The sequence below is a fragment of the Pinus tabuliformis genome, chromosome 7, assembly GCF_031772625.1.
Source record: "Pinus tabuliformis cultivar Carrire ecotype Pingquan chromosome 7, CPIR1, whole genome shotgun sequence".
NCBI lineage: Eukaryota > Viridiplantae > Streptophyta > Pinopsida > Pinales > Pinaceae > Pinus > Pinus tabuliformis.
In genome coordinates, this window is record NC_142293.1 from 1,323,719,971 (window position 1) to 1,323,742,396 (window position 22,426).

Below are 22,426 nucleotides of genomic sequence, written 5' to 3' on the forward strand. Positions count from 1 at the left end.
TGCCCAAATTAAACAAGACCAAGCTGCCAACTTGGAATGTTGCCACCCTCCTATCATGATCTGCCCAATGCTCCATTCTTTCTGTTGCATTCGTCAACTAAATGCAAACCGTCTTCAATTTGTCATGCTGTCCTTTCACGAACTCAAGTCTGATGTGTTGCGCCCATAGTAGACTTGCAGAACTGTATGTGGTGTCAATTATTGTTGTTGCTCATTTGCCAACTCAAATGGACTGTAGCTCATCATGGAACTCCTTTGCATGCTGAAATTGAACTGGGCGACATCAAACAACTTTGGCCAGCTTGTTTAGTTTGCCCACACAAAATGTTCAGATAATCCTGCAAAAGACAGTTGATAAATTTTCTCTGCCTGTTGGTTTGTGGATGATAGTTTGAACTCATCAACAACTTTTCTAACAAGCCTAAACAACTCTATCCAAGACCGTCTCGTGCACCTTGTGTCTTTGTTTGATGCAATGCTCAACCGGGATCACGTTTCTTCATAACATACTTGAAAAACAACTTTGCAGCATCCTCTGTAGCACAAGGCACCTTTGTTGGCATGAAGATAGCATACTTGCAAAACGATTGACTACCACCATGATCCTATTATACACCTGTGCGATCGGAAGCTTACTGCTAAGTCCATTGAGACACTTGCCTAAGGTCTCTTCAACATCCACAATGGCTGTAGTGGACTAGCTTGTATCTTGGTGTCTGCCTTGTCTTGTTGGCACCTTTGTCACAGGGTTCGGGTTCGACAACTATTAAATTTGAGTTGAATTCAAATTTTTTAATAAGGTTGGATGAGTTTCGGCATTAGGTTCGGGTATATATATACCCGAACCTAGTGGCAAACCTTATTAAAAAATTTGAGTTTGACTTGAATTTAATTGTTCCGAACCCGTATTTGAACCCAAACCATGTTAACAGTTGTATGCTATTTTTATTATATAAATTTATTTTAAATTTATATATAATTTTATATTTTAAGTTATCCTGTGTTATGTTTCCATTATAGTAAACTATATTGTTGAAAATAATAGCAAGAAAGGGTTCCTTGATTTGTGCCTTAATCAAAGGAACCACATTGAGTTTTTCCTTGAGCATGCATGAGTTCCTATGAGTTAGGAGCTAATTCCTAAAAAATAGGACGGGTTCCTAAAATTTTGGGCGAATTCCTAAAATTTAGGAAGTGTTCATGAAGCAATTAACTGATGTGTCAAAGTGGAAGTGTGAGTTATCAGTCTTCTTGTGTGAGTTAATTGAGGAAAAGAACTTATAGTTGAGTCTCAAGAGACAGGACGAGTTGCATGAGTAGTTAACTCATGATAACTCAAACAATCACAAAAGCAAACTCCTTAATTAGAAACTCACCAAATTTGGCCATTCGAATTGCCTTAAAAGGAGGAACGAAGGCACATATTTGATCATTGTCTTGTGAGCACGAGTTTGTGAGACAAGGCAATAGAGCTCATGGGTTTGTGAGAAGGTTGCACAGGGTTGTGTGTGGAGCTTGTGAGAGGCAGAGAGTGCAAGAGAAGCTTTTGCATAGATTGATAGAGGGCAGCAGAGATCAGCAGTCTTGCAAGGGTTTCAAGTTTAGATCAAGCAGGAAAGACAAGTATGTGTTTTTCAGATTGAAACAATTGTATTTGCAAGAGATCAATTGCTCAGTTTCTATCAATAAAATTCTCGAGCAATTAGAGGGTTTTCCTAGTTGGGTTCCCTGGAAAAAATATTGTGCGACTGTGATTTATTTCTGTTCCTATTATGCCGCAAAGTTTAGTAGAGAAATTCCGTGTCTATATGAAAAGAAAGTGTTTTTCAGATTATTCATATTAGCAGATCAAAATTTCGTGGATTTTCTACATGGTATCAGAGCTCTTGGAACAAATTTAAGAACAACACCAGTGCAAATTTTAAAGGACGTCTGAGTTAGGACTCAGGAGTCAGGAGTGCCGAAGCCTCTATAGTAGTCTTTCTAAATGGAGAAAGACGAGTTTCCTTGAGGGTTCTTTTTGTGTTGGAGTAGGCCTAGTTAGAGGAATTCGCTGACAGATTTAATGGCAGTTCTGTGCATGTTCTAAGAGTGGTAATTCTCTGTCTAAGAGCCCGCGATATCTTTGTTTTGGTCAGGAAGGGCTGAGACCTATTAGGAGCAGACCTGGGCATTATTTTTGTCTTGGAGCAGTTCTAAGTGAAGGGCAGAAACACCTAAAGGAACAACACAGGAGGCAGGGTCTTTAAGAAGGGAATTGCGCAGGGATAGAAGGGAAATTCGGTCGGAGCAGGCCTTTTGTGCCACTGGGTGCCCTAACTAGAGGACCAAAATTCAGAAGTAAGTGCACATGCCAAAGAGGTTCAGGCAGTAGAAAGAAGGATACTTTCTGAGGTATGTATGTTCTTACGTAGTTGATGATTTTGCTTGGTGTTTGAGTCCAGATTTAGGACAATTTTGGTGGACATCTTATGCACTATTTGGAGGGTAGTTAGAAGGTGTCTTTGGTGCCCTAAGTCCAACATTTGAGAAGGACATCAAATCTGGTTGTAGTGGCAGAATTTGTGAAGATCCTTGATGGACAAAGGAGCAATTAGAGGGCAGATTGTTTGGGCCAAAGATCAGTGACCTAAAGGAGTTGCGTTCACTGATAGTGGCAGATTGTGGAGCTGGAGATGCATGCATTCAGAGGGAGCAGCTGCAGCAGCAGAGAACATGATAATGTTGGAGACAGATTCGGGTGGACGAGGTTCTTTCAGGGACATCTTCCTCACTAAGAGGGAGTGTTAAAAATAACAGCGAGAAAGGGTTCCTTGATTTGTGACTTAATCAAAGGAACCATAACGTGTTTTGCCTTGAGCATGCATGAGTTCCTATGACTTAGGAGCTGATTCCTAAAAAATAGGACGAGTTCCTAAAATTTAGGGCAAATTCCTAAAATTTAGGAAGTGTTCATGAAGCAGTTAACTGATGTGTCGAAGTGTAAGGCCGAGTTATCAGTCTTCTAGTGTGAGTTAATTGAGGAAAATAACTTGTGGTTGAGTCTCAAGAGATAAGACGAGTTGCATGAGTAGTTAACTCATGCTAACTCAAACAATCACAAAAGCAAACTCCTTAATTAGAAACTCACCAAATTTGTCCGTTCGAATTGCTTTAAAAGGAGGAACGAAGGCACAGATTTGATCATTGTCTTGTGAGCATGAGTTGGTGAGACAAGACAATAGAGCTCACGGGTTTGTGAGAAGGTTGCACAGGGTCATGTGTGGAGATTGTGAGAGGCAGAGTGTGCAAGAGAAGCTTGTGCATAGATTGATAGAGGGCAGTAGAGATCAGCAGTCTTGCAATGGTTTCAAGCTCAGATCAAGCAGGAAAGACACGTGTATTTTTCAGATTGAAACAGTTGTATTTGTAAGAGATCAATTGCTCAGTTTCTATCAATAAAATTCTCAAGCAAGTAAAGGGTTTGAACAGTTTGGTTCTCTAGGAAAAAATACGGTGTTTTGAATTGTGTGACTGTGATTTATTTCTGTTTCTATTCCGCTGCAAAGTTTAGTAGAGAAATTCTGTGTCTATATGAAAAGAAAGTGATATTCAGATTGTTCATATTAGCAGATCAGAATTTCGTGGATTTTCTACATATATTTTAATTTTAAATTTGTATATATAAACTTAAAATTAAAATACAACTAGAATAATAATGAAAAATAATAAAAAAAACATCAATAAACATATATAAAAATTAAAACCTAAGGTGCTGTCTATTTTTCACGCAATGGAGCATTGTCCTGTCAACCGTGTAGTGCTGTCTGCTAAATCCATAAATCGACAGAGTGCTGTTCACTGTGTAACGGAGTGTTGTCACCTGTGAAGCAGAGGTTTTAGTCAAAAGGGACAAGTCTTGACTGAACAGTGTTTCAACCATGCGACAGACTCGTGGAGTGAGCCATTGAGCTGTGTGGTGAGATGAATTATGACATGGCCAGTTGAGAGGATTGATAAATATTACCCCCTTTTAACTTTATTAAAATCTGTTAAACTGGCAAGTGAACCTCACGGCCAACAAACCTCATGGCGAACCTTTATCGAACATGCAATTTTTTTGAGGTTCGCTGAAATTCAAACCTCAAGGTTCAAATTTGGCTAACCCTTGAGTTAGGTTGGTACACAAGACAGGTTTGGACGTACTCTTCCACGTCTCGTTTCTTATGTTCTCAGTAGTAACCTTGTTCTAGCAATGCCATTGTTCTGTGCTGTCCTGGGTGGCCAACCCAAGGCGAATTACGGCACTCCCTTAAGAGCTCCTTCCAAATATTGGACAACTTGGGCAAATAGATGTCCCCACCAAAGGTATATGGAACTATTGTCCATCCAAAACTTCCTTGTTTTGTATTCCTTCACCTTCTTCATGATGCTCAAAGCTGTTGGATTCTTGTGCAATCCCTCCTTTGACCTTCTCTTGTGTTTGACTGCCCATGGGTATTGGCAACTCATCCTTCTTCAAGGCTGCAAGCTGCACCTTTGTACTTGAGGTGCCCGCTGCTGCATTCAACTTGCCCAGCTGAAGCCTGATACATTATGGTACCATGCTTGCTTGGGTGACAACTTTTGTTGGGTGGCAAAGTAGCTTGTTGCCAAATTGCCCTTCTTCACCATGAATGTCTTGCCTAACAAGTAGTTCCTCCACGCTTGTAGTCAATGCACAACTGTGGTCATCTCTTTCTCATGAACATGGTACCTCTGTTGATGATCTTGTAGCTTTCTGTTCTAACTTCTTACAGGTCACTGGATGACGTTCCTGTGACAAACTCCTCCAATGTTGAAATCTGAAGCGTTCATCTGCACTTCAAATGACTTCTCAATGCCTGGCAGTTTCAACAGATGTGCCAACACAAGTCTGCACTTCAGTTCGCTGAATGCTGCCTAGCATTTCTCTGTCGGATTCCATGGTTTGTTCATTTTCAACAAGTCACTAAGTGGTGCTGAAATCTCATAGTAACCTTTGACAAATATGCAGTGATAGTTAGCCAAACCGAGGAAACCTATTAAATGTTGCCTTTTGTGGTTCTGAGTATGTCCATCATGTTGTCTGCTGAGTGTGCAACATGTAACAAAATTTATGTTCTTATATCCATATTTCATTGATAATGTTAAAATTTCTTATTCTCTACGTTACCATTTTAAAGTGATTATACCTGTAGCTGAATCCATTTCCTTTTTGAGTTCCACGGTGATTGATATCTGTGGTGTTGGGTAGGTGCTGGTTTTTATCATATTTAGCTAATAATGGCAGTTTATAGAGTTCAGATTTGTTGCATGAAAGATTGCAATAAGAAACTAGATGAAAGTAGGAAGTAGAAGCTAGATGTCCACTTATATCTTGATTGAGAGTTTTTTAAGGTTGCTTCTGTTTTTCTATGGCTGTCATTTTTCATTCCTGTGCCTGTCTTTTCCTCGCATTATGGTCTTTGATTTTGGTTTTACTTCAAATTTCTCGTAGTAGTGCAATTACTTAAATGATAAAATGCCCAAGGAGATCTGTTTCAGTGTTACTTATCCAGGATATCGAGCATAAATTCAAATGACATCTAATGCTTATATTTGTTGTGATGAAAAAGACAAACATTGTGATCAATGTAAATTAGAGGTAACTTTGTAAGTTCTGGAGTAGACAAAAACTCTGAGGATCAGATTGGCATGATACCTTTTTGTCTCTTTAAATTTTAATAAAGGTGAAATTAAATTCTTCATATGCTTAAAAGCATTTCTTATTTCTGTAAAGGAAACCATAAACACCAGCTATTGCCAAAAAGTGCCTTCAGACAATCTCGGGCTATTAACAACCTTAGCGAAGTTTAGATGCGGTCACACCTTATAGTCTTCAAATAGTAAGCAGAATATTAGTCTCCCAGCCCTACTAGGCTTAAAGGCCATTGAAGAAAAGCAAAACAGTCCCAAATATGCATGAAAAAAGGAAGCGTATAGATATTCACCAGAAATAACCATCATTCATCTTCAAACTCCCAGAATCTCTAATAGACAGAAAGAGAAAAGTAAACAGTACTTCGACCCCCTAATTCCTCAGTTATATGCCATTGTCCAGATTCCGATAGCAATCCAGCTTTTGATAGGCCATCAGCCAAAATAGTCCTTTTCTTGTATACATGGTGGAAAGAGATATAATTAAATAGAGGTTCAAGTAGTTGGATCTTCTCGAAGACAGGTTTCAGCTTAAAATTTTCTTATGCATCAATGCCCTGCATCCACTTTGTCACAACTTTGGAGGCCCAAAAACTTTATCTTCTGCCAGGATAAGAGTAAAAGCTTCAGGGCCATAAATTCTACAAAATTTTTCCCTACCCGGGCCAGTTTTGAATTTCAGAACATGATTTGCATCAAATAAATCTCAGCACCTGTACCACAAGGATTTGGATCATCTTGTGTTGATGTTTGTAGCTAGGGCAAGTACTTTTGCATATGCCTAAGTGTCTAGGCATGCGGAAGTTGCCCACATGATCTCCCTAGGATACTTGCTCTAGGTTGAGCAAGTTGCTTTGTAACTTAGGAAAATCACATAAGTATTATGTTGGCTCATTGAGCTAAAGTGAACTTACAAAAAGTAAGTAGATCATTTTAGTGACTTTGTTTTAATCTTAGCCATTGATCTCAAGTGAGGAAAGATATAATCTTGGTCGTCAATCACTTTGGAGATGAGGGTTAGAGATTAAGCTCAATGTAAAGTTATAAAATTAAGGCTAGGGAGGAGGGAGAAGAAACACCATACATCGACATTAGCCTCAGGAGGAGTGTGATACTTTAGAGTGTTGGGTCCAAGGAAGTACAGGAGAGAGCCCGGAGATGCAAATTTGCCAAGAAGATCGAGCACCGATCTAGGGTAGATCTGCTGGATCAGATCCCAGAGATTTGTATTTTATCAGTTGGGCCATTTTCCTAGGTTGGGAGCTCAAGTAAGTTTTGAGGTTATTTTAATGAAGGACTGTGATTGGGCGTAAATCTGTGTCATTGTGAACGGTTTATTTGCTTCCGCTGAATTTTATTGTGTTGGGAACCTAGTTATGCATTTAAATTTGTAGATCAATTTTTGTGTAGGAATTTAAGTGTTGCATGCTAGGTTTGCAGAAACCTAACATGGTATCTAAGCGTAAACTCTAAAGAAAGCTGATCTCAGAATTACAGGTTACCAGAGTTTGTACAAGATCATTGGGCCAGGTTCGGTTGCGATTGTGCAAAAGTGGAATTTCTTTTTAGGGTTGAAAAAATTGGCCAGTGCTAAGATATATATATATATATATTTTTTTGCGGATGTACAAGAAAAAGGGGCTAATTTTTTGAGTTATAAATAAAAAGGAAAAGGGTAGTGTTGGGCTCGCTGGTGGCTAATAATACCACTGCCCGACCACCCAACCATCAGGGTAGCTAGTAGCCGCCAAGGCAAGGGCCACGACAGAGCGATAGGCTTAGGGAGCCAACGACGGATCGAGGAAAGCCGACTGACAACAGGTATGAGTCGCTAAAAAACAAGACACAAGTGTTAGGATCATTGTGAAGAGCCTATGAGAGTTCAACAACCGAGTATGGAGGTTCTAGCCATTGGGCCGACAAGGAAGGAGCAAGGGCCAGTGCAGACGGTCGTCAAAGTGTTGGTGGGGCGTGTTGTGTCTAGTGGTCAGGCTCTGTAGTTAGGTTGTGGATGCAAGGAGTGCCAACCATGAGTAAGGCGTTGGAATGTTCGAGGAGTTGGACATCAAATGTGGTTCGTGCGAGCTGTTGAAAGAAGGAATGGGGCCAATTTCTGCAAGGGATCACTCAGTAGTTGAGTGTTTGAAAGTGCGAAAGTTGTTGCATAAGTGTTGAGACGTTGCGTAAGTTTCCGTGTAGTAGATCCGCGATAGGTCGAGGAGTAGAGTGCAGAACCGCAAAGGAGAAATAGAGTGGCCGAGCACATGCACAACACACAGATATAGTAGCGAAGTGTCGTTGAGACCTGCTACTTGGGTGGACACTGAAGCGAACAAAGTTCCTTCTTAAGATTAATTACTCCAAATGACTTGGAATATCAAATTATCCATTAAGGATATAAATATTATATATAAATATGTGAATAAGAATAAGAATGATGATTTACAAATGAGAACGAGAGGCTTGCTTATATACCAAGCAAGTGTCTCTTCATGAAGAGTCATGTCCTATTAGACATGCCTCTTCAACCTAATTACTAGCTTAACTAGCTATTATTTATGATTATTATCTTTTACATTATATTTATATTATTTATATATTTTATTCGTTACATTGCCTCCTTCCTCAAAAAGCTTTGTCCTCAAAGCTTGTCGATGAAAAAAATCTTGATCTCTTTTTCGGCTTTGAAAGTCTTTTCTCTCTTGGAACAGTCATCTTCGTCGATACAAGCTGATATGATCTTCTTAGTGACAAACAAAATTGTCGCACTGAGAAGGGATCAGACCATCCGAGATTAATCTTCTGTATAGCATTCTGATCACTGGAATTTTGTAACGACTTGTTAGCATAAGACTGGACTGATTTTACGTCATTATTCTCTGAAACATCAATTTGTTGTTTCTGGTCTGGATGGCACCGATACGTAGCATGGTTGATTGGTCTACTCTCGTGATTCGGATGTCGATATGGAGTTTTTAGATTTTCTTTTGGCGAAGATGTTGTTGAATTGGTTATGGAACATTCACCTGGGATGTCCATTGTTTGAACTGCAACATCTACGTGTGTCGTTTCTTCAACTAGCTTGTCTTCTTGAGTTCGTTCTTTGAGACTTTAGTCTTCTTGACTTGTTCGAGTAGCTTTTCCCGATGACCTCTTAGGCTCGAAATTTCTGTGTCTCTGCTGCAGATGACTTCTTCAAGCTCTTTTTGCTTCTTTGATATAGTTTTTTCGTTATCTTGAAACATCAAATCTGAGATATCCTTAAGGTCTTCTAATGAAGATTTTATTGATTTTGATTTACTTGTTATGTCTCGAAACATGACCATCTTCCCTTTATAAGGAAATGTCAAAACTTGTTTCTTTATGTTTAACATGAATGTACCCAGATCCTTAAACCAGGGTTGACCGAGTATGATGTCAATGTTTATATCTGTTCTTACAACATGAAATTGAGATATGTAGTTATAATGACCTATTGTCACTTGTAGATCACTAATTTTATACTTGTTTTGGTCAAAAATATTTTTCTTTACACTAATGCTTAGCTCTGGAATTAATAGTTGATTTGCCAAGTTGATGTTGATATAATTTTTATCATTGCTTGGGTTGATGGCGACATTAACTTCTCTTCCTTGGATATTTCCTTTTAGTGTAATTACTCTATGATCTGTAATTGAAAGACCATTATAGGAAAACCTTTCTTCCTTCATCATTTTAACTTTGTATGGAAATATTTTTTATTTTATTTTTTTATTTTTTAAACTTATTTTATCTCCCTTTATATATATATATTTCCAATATTCTCTTCTTCTTCTTCTTCTTTTTTGTTCACTCTATTAATAAAATTTTATATAACAATAATTTGTTTTTTAATATATATAATTATAAATTATATATATATTATATAATTTTAATTTATATATATTATAAAATTATAATTATATAAAACTATATATACTTTTTTGAGACCCACTTTTCCTTTTATATGTAACTATATAAGGCTTATATAGTATTTTTTTTTATAATTATAATAATATTTTTTTTTTTCGAAAATTTGGATGAGTCGTGACTAATTTGGATGAGACGTGACTTTTAGTACGGTCACAATCTTTAGATTTGAACGATTAAAATTATTTAGATCACACCTTTTTTCTCCAATGCTTATCAAAATATCTTTCACTTTTAAAATACCATGGGCAATTACCATGGGTTGTTTTCTAAAACCTCGGTTAATGTTCTCCACGTAAAATGTAAAATGTAAAACTTACTACTGGTTTCTAAAACCACGGGCAATTACCATTGGTTTCTAAAATACCATGGGCAATTGTTTCTAAAACCTCGGTTAATGTTCTCCACGTAAAATGTAAAACTTACCACTGGTTTCTAAAACCACAGGCAATTACCATTGGTTTCTAAAACCACAGGAAATTACCATTGGTTTCTAAAACCACGGGCTTCTCCACGTAATTTTTTTTAAATATACTTGAAAAGATTCTCGTTTATCTTTATTATGCACTTTTATCAATAATGTAAAACCCTTTATATATATGTGTGTGTATTTTTTTTCAATTTTTTTGTTTGTTTGTTCAGAATATATTATTTCCTTTCCTCTTTTCTTTTTATATACCCTTCTTATTTATTCTTTATTATTTTTTTTAAATAATGGTCAAAGACCTAAAAAAATGGAGAATCTCCCAATATGTAGCGAACGCTTCAATTATGACAGCAACGAAGTTGACGATAGGTTGATAGCCAAAGGCCTGGTGATCAGCCAACGTGGCTCTGATACCACATGAAGCGAACAAAGTTCCTTCTTAAGATTAATTACTCCAAATGACTTGGAATATCAAATTATCCATTAAGGATATAAATATTATATATAAATATGTGAATAAGAATAAGAATGATGATTTACAAATGAGAACGAGAGGCTTGCTTATATACCAAGCAAGTGTCTCTTCATGAAGAGTCATGTCCTATTAGACATGCCTCTTCAACCTAATTACTAGCTTAACTAGCTATTATTTATGATTATTATCTTTTACATTATATTTATATTATTTATATATTTTATTCGTTACAGACACATGAGGATAGCTGCGCGAGTTAGAGGCTATGTGAGACAACCGATGGTGATGTGGGAAAAGTGAGCAGTTGAGAAAAGACATGAGGGAGATCGCTGAAGTCGCAATTGGAGGTTGCATTGACGTAGGGAACAGTTGCAAGGTGTTGCGACTAGGTCTGTGGGTCAACCAATGTGGAGACAAATTGTAGTTTGGGTGACAACTGTCAGATGATTGAGAACATAAATAATGGCTACATGTACGGTGGAAGAATGAAAACATTGCGGGGAATTTTCAGTAGGCAGGGCGTAGCACGATCACGTCAAAAGGGTCAGCTGAGAGAAATTGTTCAACCACATGCGGTGGCAGCAAGGAACGACCTTAGGCTGACAATTTTGGGCACAAACTATTGTGCATGCAGCGAGAAGTCTGAGGAGATGTCAATTTGAGAGACAGAGGTTGCAGGACTATGCCATGGATTTGGACGTAGATTGTTGTGGCTCGATGGATGCAGGGGACAACATTGACGAGTGTAACTATTGGCAGACAAGTAGGGCTACAGAGGATCATGATGTGGGCATAATCAAGTAACTATGAGATGCAGTGGGCAGTAAGGAGTCGCTGTTCAAGGGGTTTTGCCGCAACAGACCGTGAGTAGAAGTGTTGGTAGGGTTTGGCTGGCTAAGCATGGTACGAAACTAGCAAGATTAGCAAAGGTCAACCCTTAGAGGGGGAGAGGGAGATTGTACCAGTTGAGGGATTGGTAGCAGATTTTGTGGGTGTCTCAAAGGACCGAGATAGACCCACAACAATGCTAAAAGGACTTAGCACAGGGGCAATGGCAAGAAGCATCATAGTGATAGAGAACAAGGAGGGTTTGAAGGTTGATTAACTGAGAGGGAGTCAACCTTCAGGTTTAGGTAGGGAGGAGCAATGTACAGATTCCTCCAAGTCTGTCAAGAAGGTCTCTTGGTATGAGATGACCTTACAATATGTTCAAGAGCAAGAAGCTTCTAGGAACAATGCCAAGGAGAGTTGGACTTTGGGGATCTTTCTAGACCAGGTGGTAGAGAAAGCTTCCAATTCAAAGGGAGGAGCCAAGGTAGTGGATATAAGTCCTGGATCGAAAACACTTCTAGTGGGTAGAAGCACCTCCCTTGCTAAGAGGGAGTCTTGGTGTTTGTAGCTCGGGCAGGTACTTTTCCATAGGACTAGAGTGTCTAGGCATGCAGAAGTCGCCCACAGGATCTACCTAGTATACTTGCTCTAGGTTGAGCAAGTTGCTTTGTAACTTATGAAAAGCACATAAGTATTATGTTGGCTCATTGAGCTAAAGTAAAGTAAAGTAAATTATTTTAGTGACTTTGTTTAAATCGTAGCAGTTGATCTCAAGCGAGATGAGATCAAATCTCAGTTGTCAATCACTTTGGAGATTAGTGTTAGGGATTTAGCTCAATGTCAAGTTATAAAAGAAAGGCTAGGGAGAGTGAGAAGACATACCATACAACGACACTAGCCTCAGGAGGAGTGTGATACTCCAAAGTGTCGGGTTTTGAGAAAGTACAAGAGAGAGACAGGATATCCAGATCTGCAAAGTAGATTGAGCGTCGATTTAGGGCAGATTTGCTGGATCAAATCCAAGGCATTTGTATTTTCTTACTTGGGCCATTTTCTCAGGATAGGAGCCCAAGTAAATTTTGAGGTTATTTTATTGAAGAAATGTGATTGGCCAGAAATCTGTGTGATTGTGACTGAGATCGGTATATTCGCTTTTGCTGAATTTTATCATTTTAGGAATCTAGCTGTGTTTTTAAATAAATAGATCAAATTTGCTGCCAGGAATTTAAGTGTCGGGTGCTAGGTTTGCAGAAATCTAACAACTTGTGCTGCTCCTTGGAAATATGCCTGTGCACTGGTTCTATCTGTGACTTCTTCTTCTTTGTCTTTGCACTTTTTCATTTTTCTCTTATTTGAAGCTACTGAGGATTCTTATGCTTTGGGTGACACATTGAATGGGGAGGATATCATTATCATCAAATAAGTTTGCATTCCTTGCAAACCATATTCTCCAAGCAATGATTAATGGTAATACTGTTACTCTTTTTTACAACCAAACTCCCACACCAGCTCCTTAAGCATTCCTCAATAGAAATTCTTTGCCAAATAAGTTTTCATTCCTTGCAAACCATATTCTCCAAGCAATGATTAATGGTAATACTGTTACTCTTTTTTACAACTGAACTCCCACACCAGTTCTTTAAGCATTCCTCAATAGAAATTCCTTGCCAAATATCCCTTAAACTAATGATTCCTTTGACTTCCTTCACCTGTACAACATATTGACAACACAATAAAAGATGAGATATTGTTCCTTCACTTTCTCTGCACGAGGGACAACATTGAGGTCGAATTTTGCCCCGTTTTTGTAAATAGCCCCACGTTAAAGCTTTGTTATTGAGGGCCAACCACACATAAATATGTGTCTTAACAGACATTATTAATTGCCAAACTAGCTTCCGCTACCAGATACAGCTAACCATCCCCTCTCCATAGCTCAGAGACTTGTAACCACATTTGGGTTATAAACTTCTTTTGTAGGGTTCTTAGATCAAATAAGCACATCCTCTGCCTCTTTCAATCTTACATGACCTGATCTTACTTTATTTCTGAATTGTCCGACATCAACACATTATCTCCTACAAGCAATGTCACATGGTTCAGGTTTGAATTCGGGTTCGACAATTATTGGGTTCGATTTGAGTTCAAATTTTTTAATGAGGTTCGCTATTAGGTTCGTCTATATATATAAACATATATTAATTTAAAATGAATTATAGGATAAACTAGTAACAAATCAACATCAATAAACATAAAATATGCTATCACAAACTTGGAAACTGCAAGGATAAAATACAAGCTTGAGTTGTGACATGAAGTTATGAGTTTTGATCTATGGACTTGGTCATTGGCTATGCGTTTCGTCGAACCTCAAAACATTTTTGAGGTTCGCCAAAATTCGAACCTCAACGTTAAAGATCGACGAACCTTGTGACATAGCCTATAAGACCAATCTTGATTTCTACAGTCTTCCATTCTTGCCTCCAGATAGAACTATGTTCTGGGTCTACCATTTGATGAAGAAAGTAGAAATCTTTCTCTTGAAGAATGTTTACTAGGTTACTAGGAAATGTATAATTTACACCACTCCCAACCCATCGGTCCTCACCAAGTTTTACCCTATGTTATGAATAAAATATATACAAAATAAGAAGTAAGGCTAAGAAGCAAAAATTAAGGCAAGAAAATGAAAATTTAGAGAAGAAATTCAATGAGAGTCTATCAGAGAAGGAAGAAGAAAGTTTGCGCTTAATAGCCCTTAATCAAAGGTTATTAGAGCAAATAAAAAAGTTAAAAGATGAGAAGGACACTAAGAGTAAAGTCAACAATCCAAAAAACGAAAAACTATTACGTTTAAAAAATCAAAACCAAAATATGCTTAATCAAATTAAGAAGCTTAAAAATGATAAGAAATCATTGAACAACAAATTAGAAGAATTCATCACGAAGGAAGTATCGAGGTCTTCAGTCCACGTTGAAGAAAAAGATACGAACATCAATCCAATCAATATCACAACTCAAGAAAATGACAAACTAGTTAAAGGAAAAACATATTCAAATGTTGCAGTTCAGATGATGAAAATTCCAACTGAAGATTTTGTAACCAATTCAACAACATTAGTACTTGAAGTAAATCAGGAAATTACTACACGCATGATAATGGAAAGTCAAAATAGAAGAACTCCTTATCAACAACTGAATCACAAGAGCAGACTTTTCATTCAATCTACGTACCAATATCACTCAGAACGAAAACATTAGATTTATGTTCCAAGAAATATTGAAGTTTGTACAATCCACTCATGTGATAACAATTCATCACAAGTTTCCAGTCACTGCAAGATTCCACAAAAGATTAACTTAGGATGGTCATATCCCTTCGTAGTTCGACAATTTTATTTATCACTCCAAGGATCTTATCATCATGTGTCAACGAAGATGACAACTCGAAGAATACCGTAAGACGCAGATAGTTTACAAGACCAAGAAACAACTAACACACCTTATCCGCAATAAGCTTTGAGGACAAAGCGTTTTGAAGAGTAAGGCAATGTTATGAATAAAATATATATAAAATAATACAAATAATGAAAACAATAATAATAATAAATAATGATTAATTAGCTAGTAACTAGTTAATGAAGAGGTATGTCCCTAAGGACATAACCGTTGGTGAAGAGGTACCTGCCTAGGGTATATAAGTAGACCCCCACACTCATTGTAATCATCTCATCAATTTTATATAATCAATATACAATTAATTATTCGACAATGGATGTCTGTCTTCAAAGTATTCTGAAGATTATTGCTGCGTATACGAACCTTGTTAGTTACATTAGTATTAGAGTATACTGCTGAAGTATACGAACTTTGTTCCTTACACCCTATGCCATCCAACCTTCCAAAGTTTCCTTCAAGACCAATCATTTCTGCAGTCTTCCATTATTGCCTCCTGATAGAAACTATGTTCTGGCCCCTGGGACTGCTACCTGATGAAGAAAGTTTACTAGGTTACCAAGCAATGCATATTTACTCCAGTCCCATACTCATGGATCCTCATCAAGCTTGAACTTATGCCATCCAACCTTCCATAGAAGCCATATACCTATAAATGGAAAGGCTGAAATTGCTGCCTTCCATATAATAGATACATTGTAATGTGACCAATTAGGACTTCTAATCCAACTCTCCACAGATTAAAGCCCTATATACTTCTGAATAATCATCTAACACCATAAAACTTTACCTGTTATCAATACCTGTACACTTTTGGCTGCTAAAGCTCTTGCAAATAGGTGGATGTTTTTAAACCCCTACCCTCCCATCTCTTTAAATTCTCTGCCACTTGAACATTGGTATGCCCTTTTCTTCATTTTTTTTCCTGACCATGCAAACCTGTAACTGATCTTTCTTATAAATTTTTGTACACCCTTTAGAATAAAGGCTAAAGACATCCAATATACAGGGATTGCCTCTAGTACTGACTTTACTAGAATGAATCTACACACCGTGGATAACCAATGGTTACACCAGGCAACAAGCCTCTTTTCTACCTTTGCAATCAGCCACTCCCAATCTTCTTTCCCATATCACAGATAATTTGTGATGTTCTCTCTGCTGGTAAGCATACAACTGAGATAAAGACATTTCATCCTCTTCACTAACTCCCATATAAGAGATTGTAGACTTACCCTTATTGATCTTCATACTTATGGAAGAGCGGTACAATTCTAAACTTCCTTTTAACTTTAAAGCATCTCTTTTGCATCCACCACAGAAAAGGATTCTACAAAAAGCAGATAGGACAAGTACAAGTTTTCTACCCATCAAAATACCTTTGAAATCACCCGCTTTCTTTGGTTCAATTAGAGTCCTGCTCAAACCCTCTGCAATTATAAGAAAAAGGAGAGGGGATAATGGACATCCCTGCCTCAGTCCTCTGCCAGACCTGAGAAATGCTGAGACAGAGCCATTGATGAAACCAGTAAAGGACACAGTAGAGACACAGCTTATCACCCAATTCACAAACTGAATGCAGAATTGCAGATGAATCAACGGAAACCTCAAGTAAAGGCAACTCACTCTGGCATAAGCTTTTTGACAGGTCCAGCTTATTCACTCATTCATTTAAATGTTTAAGCTCAAAATTTTGTTCTGTTTTACAAGATGCTTGGGGATTCATGTCTTAGCAAAGAAAAATTTCTTCTAGTTTTAACTTGTTTGGTGGTGGGTGTGGCAGGACATTTCTGATGGCAGGGAAATCAAATAAAGCACGGAATAAGGGAAAAGGAGGAGTAAATTCAAAGAATCATGCTCAGAATGACCCTTCAGTGGATGTAGAACCTGCTGCCCCTGAAATTTCTTTGGAAAAAGACCAAGCCCTTGATCAGTGTGGGCAAAGTTCAGAGGAAATGAAGACTCCTCCCACAACTGAACTTTCTTCGGAGTTAGATCAGGCCCTTGATCAATGTGTGCAAAGTTCTGAGAAAGCAACGACTTCTAATGCTGTTGCAAATGGATCAGAGGTTTTAGACAAAGAACCTTCTACCAAAGATTCACATACCTCAGAGAATGGAAAGACTTCAGATTCTGACAAAGCAGACAAGCAAGGAAATGGTATGCTGATGCTGCTCATTTGCTAATAACAGATGCAGCTTATGTCAGGGTCGAAAATATAGTTTGTCTTGGTAGTTGGTGAAATACACATTATGACAGTGGTTTTGTTTGAATGCATTTGTTGTCTGTTGCTGCCTCTCTCCACATTGGGTATTTGTAAATTGCATGGTAACTCTGATATTAAAATTTTTATAATTTAGGGGAGTGATCTTGTTCGTTCATATTTTATTATATGTAATACGTGCTTATTCTTTGGAACCAGGGGAGCTCCGCTTGTATCCTGTTATGGTCAAGGGACCATGTGGGGAAAACCTTGAGCTGCAGGTAATTCACTAATTGACAGCCCTTTTTAGTGGCAAATAGAACTTATACACAAACGATATGCATTTTCCTTAAAAGAAGAAGCAGATCCGTACTTAGACATGTAAAGTCTTCTGAGCATATAATATTAATGTTATCACTTGCAGTAAATTGCAATGGTAGGAATAAGATCTGTTCTGACACTTGTATGCATTTAACTTTGCCTGTTGCTGCCAACCGCCCATGTAGGAAAATGCTGTGTGTGGCTAATTTCTTTGTTTTTGTGCCTTCCTTTGTATTAGTTATGCATTTGTTTTGTGTTGTTTTTCAAGCACTTCTAGTGCCAAGCTGATGTCTTTAAGAAGTTGGACATTCATGCAATGCGATGCTTACAACATTTACTTGTACTTGGCCGCTGTTACGTCTTAAACTCTCACCCTAGATGCAAAGTCTTCACCAGCTGAAATGCCAAGTGAAATTTGGAAGAGTTACCACTGTCACGTTAAGACCCTTTTTCTCAGTTTAGGATGGCCTATTACCAACACAAGGAGGGTTTTCCCATCTTCACTAAGTCCACAGATAAATGATGATAAATGAATGGATTTTGAAACTTTTGAAAATTTCTTTTGGGATTAATTTCCAAATGATGAGGTTAGATTTGTACAGCAGCTTTATAAGTCTGATTTCAGTTGCAACAAATCATTAGGTTCCCAGACTTATAGGCAGAACTCTAGCAAGAACAAATGCTGTACTCTCCAGATCTTTTTGGCTGAATGTGAAAGGGGTTTTCACACATATAAATCTGGTTATACAACATATTTTGATGCTTAAAAGGGCAGATTTATATAGATAATTGCAGATCTGGTTTTTAGTTGCAATATGTTGAATAATGTAGCTATGGTCGGTCTTCATAATCTTTGATGTATTTATAAATACTATGTAAGAACATGAAATAAAATAAAATTTTAAATTATAAGAAAAAAATTAAGAGAAAGGGAATCAACAAAACCACCTAAAATTAAGATCTTTGAAAATAGCTCGTACTCATGTAAATAACATATTTACCATAAGTTACTACCCACCATAATTTAAGCAAGTATCTGCGTAAAAGATGGGATAAGGAACAAGATGTAAATAAATATACTTACCAGGAGTTACTACTCACCATTATTTATATGTTCGTGTTAAATTTAACAATGGTATGTTCTATGCTTAAGACAATTTACTTTAATGTTCCTTTAGCAGTCCAATGACAAATTCCAATTATATCCAGTAGCAATCACATTAAATTATATAAATTGGCAGTAAATGAAGATAGAACATAAAATCATATGCAAAAGACAAGCCAAGACAAAAGGACACAAGATGTGGAGGATGCCAGGGACAAACCCCAATGTGGGAAAACCCTTTGATCAAATCTTTTTATTATTTTTCAATAGTTCGACAGAGAGAAAAAGTACAAATATCATAAATACAAGCCCAAAACAGATATTCCAAGTCAACAGTCAAATCAGCAGTCAATGCAGCCCTAATAAAAAAGTCAACAGTGGTCAAAGCTGCCCCAAATCAGCCTTTAATCAGCTCGGACAACAGCAGAATGGTACGGCCTCTAGAGAGGGTCAAAGTCAACCCAAACAGCTTGGTCAACCCAAACAATCTTTGCTGTGATTTCTGTGGTCAAACAGAAAGTCAACGCTGCTGTCAACGTGGTTAAACTGTCCCCAAGTGCCTTGATTTGCGTGCCAAAGAATGTGGCCTAAAAAAATTGAAGTTCTGGCCCAAAACCAGAAGTCAATGCTTGGTCAAAGTACCCAAGTCAATGTTGGTCAACACTGCACTAATCACATAAAGTTTCGGCCTCCTGAAATCTGCCTTCCTTCCACATGTGCGATGGAGGGAGAGCATCCAAGTGTACGAACTAATCAAGAGGAGAGAGAAGATGATATGATGAGATGAGTGAGTGTCTAAATGAGAGAAGGGTCACTCCTATTTATACAATTCGTTGAGGGTGAGGAGACACATCCATTGGGCTTCATGCACCTACATTTGATTGAGGCCGACCTTGACAATTTGTCCATGGGAAGAATAAATTCAAAATTCCATTTCTATTTGTTAGAGTTAGATGAGCTTTATATCAGAATTGTACCTCTTTGAAAGAGGAATCCAATGCAATAATCATCTCCATCATAAGAGCTGTCCTAAGGTGGAAGTTGGCCATAGTTGCCAATTTTAACACTCTCTCTCAACTAGGGAGAATTGCACCTGCCAAACCATCTGACATCATCATGCCAATCTGTCATCCTGTACCATCCATACCAACACTGCCCTGCTCTGCCGAATTATGAATAAATAATGAAGAAGTGATCGAGAGTGAGTCATAAGATGATACCACTCTCCACTGACTAAAGTCAGTCCTTGATCCTAGATCAAGTTGTTGAACACCAAGCATCCTAGTCATAGGGAGTACGACAGTGCACAATGCGTCCATCGATAGTGCTATGGTTCCTAACCAGCTTTTCCCCATTCATTGGCCACCTGAGAGGTACTTCCGATGAGTCCCAGACTCTATGGGTAGGATGTGTGTTGGGGCATTTGCAGGAGAAGGTGAACCACTCATCCTGCTCATATGCCATAGGAGAAGGTGAACCACTCATTCTACTCATATGCCATAGGAGAAGGTGAATCACTCATCCTATGCATATGTCAATCATAGGGGAAGGTGAACCACTCACCCTACATACATGTGTCCGGGTAGGGGAAGGTACCCTACACACATGTCAACCATAATGGGCTATCATAAGGGAAGGTGAACCACTCACCCTGTATCCAGCGCACCACTAGGGGAAGGTGAACCACACTCTATGGTCGCTCATAGCTAGCTCCAATAAGTATCCCATGCTCCCAGGAGCTCCTAGATCTTTGTGTTCAACTCATATGCGACCCTCATAGGAGGGTCGTTCCACGACTCCAAGTCTCTCTCGGAAGATAAAGAATTTCACCTTCCCTAGAGGCTTTATGAGAATGTCTGCAACCTGCTCATCTGTCTTGATGTGTTGGAGCCTAATTGCTCCCCATTGTACCATATCTCGGATAACGTGGTACCTGATATCGATGTGCTTGAAGCGGTCATGGAACACGAGATTTTCTTATAAACAGATCCCACTCTGATTGTCGTAGAAGATCATGGTGGTATCTAGCATGTGCTCAAATAGCTCACTTAAGAGCTTCCTCAACCAAACTGCTTCACAACAGGCCATACTCGCAGCAATGTATTCAGCCTCGATGGTACTCAGTGCAACCAATTTCCACTTCCTGCTCATCCAAGATATAGAAGTAGACCCCAAAGAGAAGCAACACCCAGATGTGCTCTTGCGATCCACCACACTACTAGCCCAATCAACATCTGTATATCCATGTAGGCTCAAATTCTTGACAGCGTATCTTAGTCCATAGTGGATGTGCATCAGATATATTTTAAGAGATTCTTGGCAGCAATCCAATGAATGTGGTGAGGTTCGACCATATATTGACTCAACGTGTTCACAAAAAAGCATATGTCAGGATGGGAGTTGACCAAGAACATCAGAGCCCCCACAAGTTGACAATACTCGATAGGGTTCGCCAATTCGGGCCCAACAACACTTCCACATAGCTTCTTAAAGTTGAGTTCCATTGGAGTAGTCACGGACTTGCAGTCCACCATCCCACATCTCTCAAGTAGCTCCACAATATATTTTCCTTTAGGAAGGAAAATCTCACATGGCTTTTTCCAGACCTCCAACCCCAGGAAATAATGCATTAGTCCTAAGTCCTTCATCTCGAACTCAGAAGCCAGCTCCCTCTCATTGATAAATGAGAGGGTCATCACCTGTCAGAAAGAGATTATCCACATAAAGGCCCAGAATGAGAGGTTTGTCCTTTTCAACCTTGAAGTATAGGTTCGGTTCAACATCGCTTCTTGCAAATCCCAGCTTCATAAGATAACTATCTATCCTCTCATAACAAGCTCTACAGGCTTGCTTCAAGCCATAAAGGGCTTTCTTCAACCTACATACATGTGTCTTACAATCTTGAACGTCGAACCCCTCAGGTTGTTCCACATGCACTTCCTCCTTCAGCGAACCATGCAAGAAGGTAGTTTTGACATCCATCTGATGAAGGTTCCATCCTTGCTAGGAAACAAGGGCTATGATCGAACAGATGGTGGTATATCGGGCAACTGATGCAAATATCTCATCATAGTTTACTTCTTCCTTTTGAGAGAAGCCTCAAGCTACAAATTTGGCCTTGAATTTCTCAGCACTCCCATCAACTCCATGTTTGATCTTGTAGAGCTATTTCAATGTGACCACTGACTTGTCCTTGGGTCTAGGAACTACATCCCAGACATCATTATTCATGATCGACTCATATTCTTCGTTCATCGCATCCCTCCAAACCTGTTGCTTTACAACTTCTTCGAATGTACAAGGCTCAGATTGTACAATGGTAGTCATGGAAGCTAAGTACCCTTGGTAGTTGGTACTTATTAGACTTTTTTGCTTTCACGAAATGTCCCTCTCGGTGCCTTTTTCTTGAAGTAGTGGGCTCACTAGGAGGTGGATCAATGGGATCCATCAGACTTTCAACATCAGGCATCAGTGCATCGGATGAAGGTTCATCCTGCTTTGCTGCACCAACATCATCATTGTCCTTCCTTGGAATAGGAAGATCTCGAATCTTTCTAAGAGCAAAACCTTCATCGAAAGTCACATCATGACTTAATTCCACTTCCCTTTGACCAGGAACATAGATTCTATATGCCTTCGAAGTTTCATTGTAGCCCACAAACGTTCCTTTCTTCCCATATGCATCTAGTTTGTTTCTTTTCTCTTGGAATGAGCAGAGAAGGCGGTAGGATTGTTTCCATTTGAGGGCTTGTCTCTTTCCATCATCCTTAGTTCTTCTTGAGTGCATTTGGCCAATAGTTCATCAAATCCCAAAATCCTAACAATTTTGAGAATGGTGGTGTTGAACACAGTGTTGTTAAAAGCGCGATTAAATCACGCTTTTTTCAAAAAATCGCGCTTTTTATGGGAAAAAAGCGCCTAAATTTTTTTTTGCCGCTTTTTTGAAAAAAAGCGTGCTTTTTT

General features: G+C 38.5%; 1 protein-coding gene across 2 annotated transcripts in view; it reads left to right on the plus strand.

Annotated features, from left to right (window-relative positions):
- The window catches only part of NOXY38 (tetratricopeptide repeat (TPR)-containing protein), a 317,852-nt gene that overhangs the window by 39,401 nt on the left and 256,025 nt on the right, over positions 1-22,426 (plus strand). Inside the window, exons 1-3 of one of the 2 annotated variants that reach the window (XM_089459698.1) lie at positions 16,275-16,482; positions 16,618-16,994; positions 17,257-17,318. In XM_089459698.1, coding sequence (XP_089315824.1) covers positions 16,628-16,994; positions 17,257-17,318 — 429 coding nt within the window. In that variant the 5' untranslated portion in view covers positions 16,275-16,482; positions 16,618-16,627. Of the gene's footprint in view, positions 1-16,274; positions 16,483-16,617; positions 16,995-17,256; positions 17,319-22,426 lie in introns of those variants that run through there. The other variant, XM_089459697.1, reaches the window with a different exon arrangement.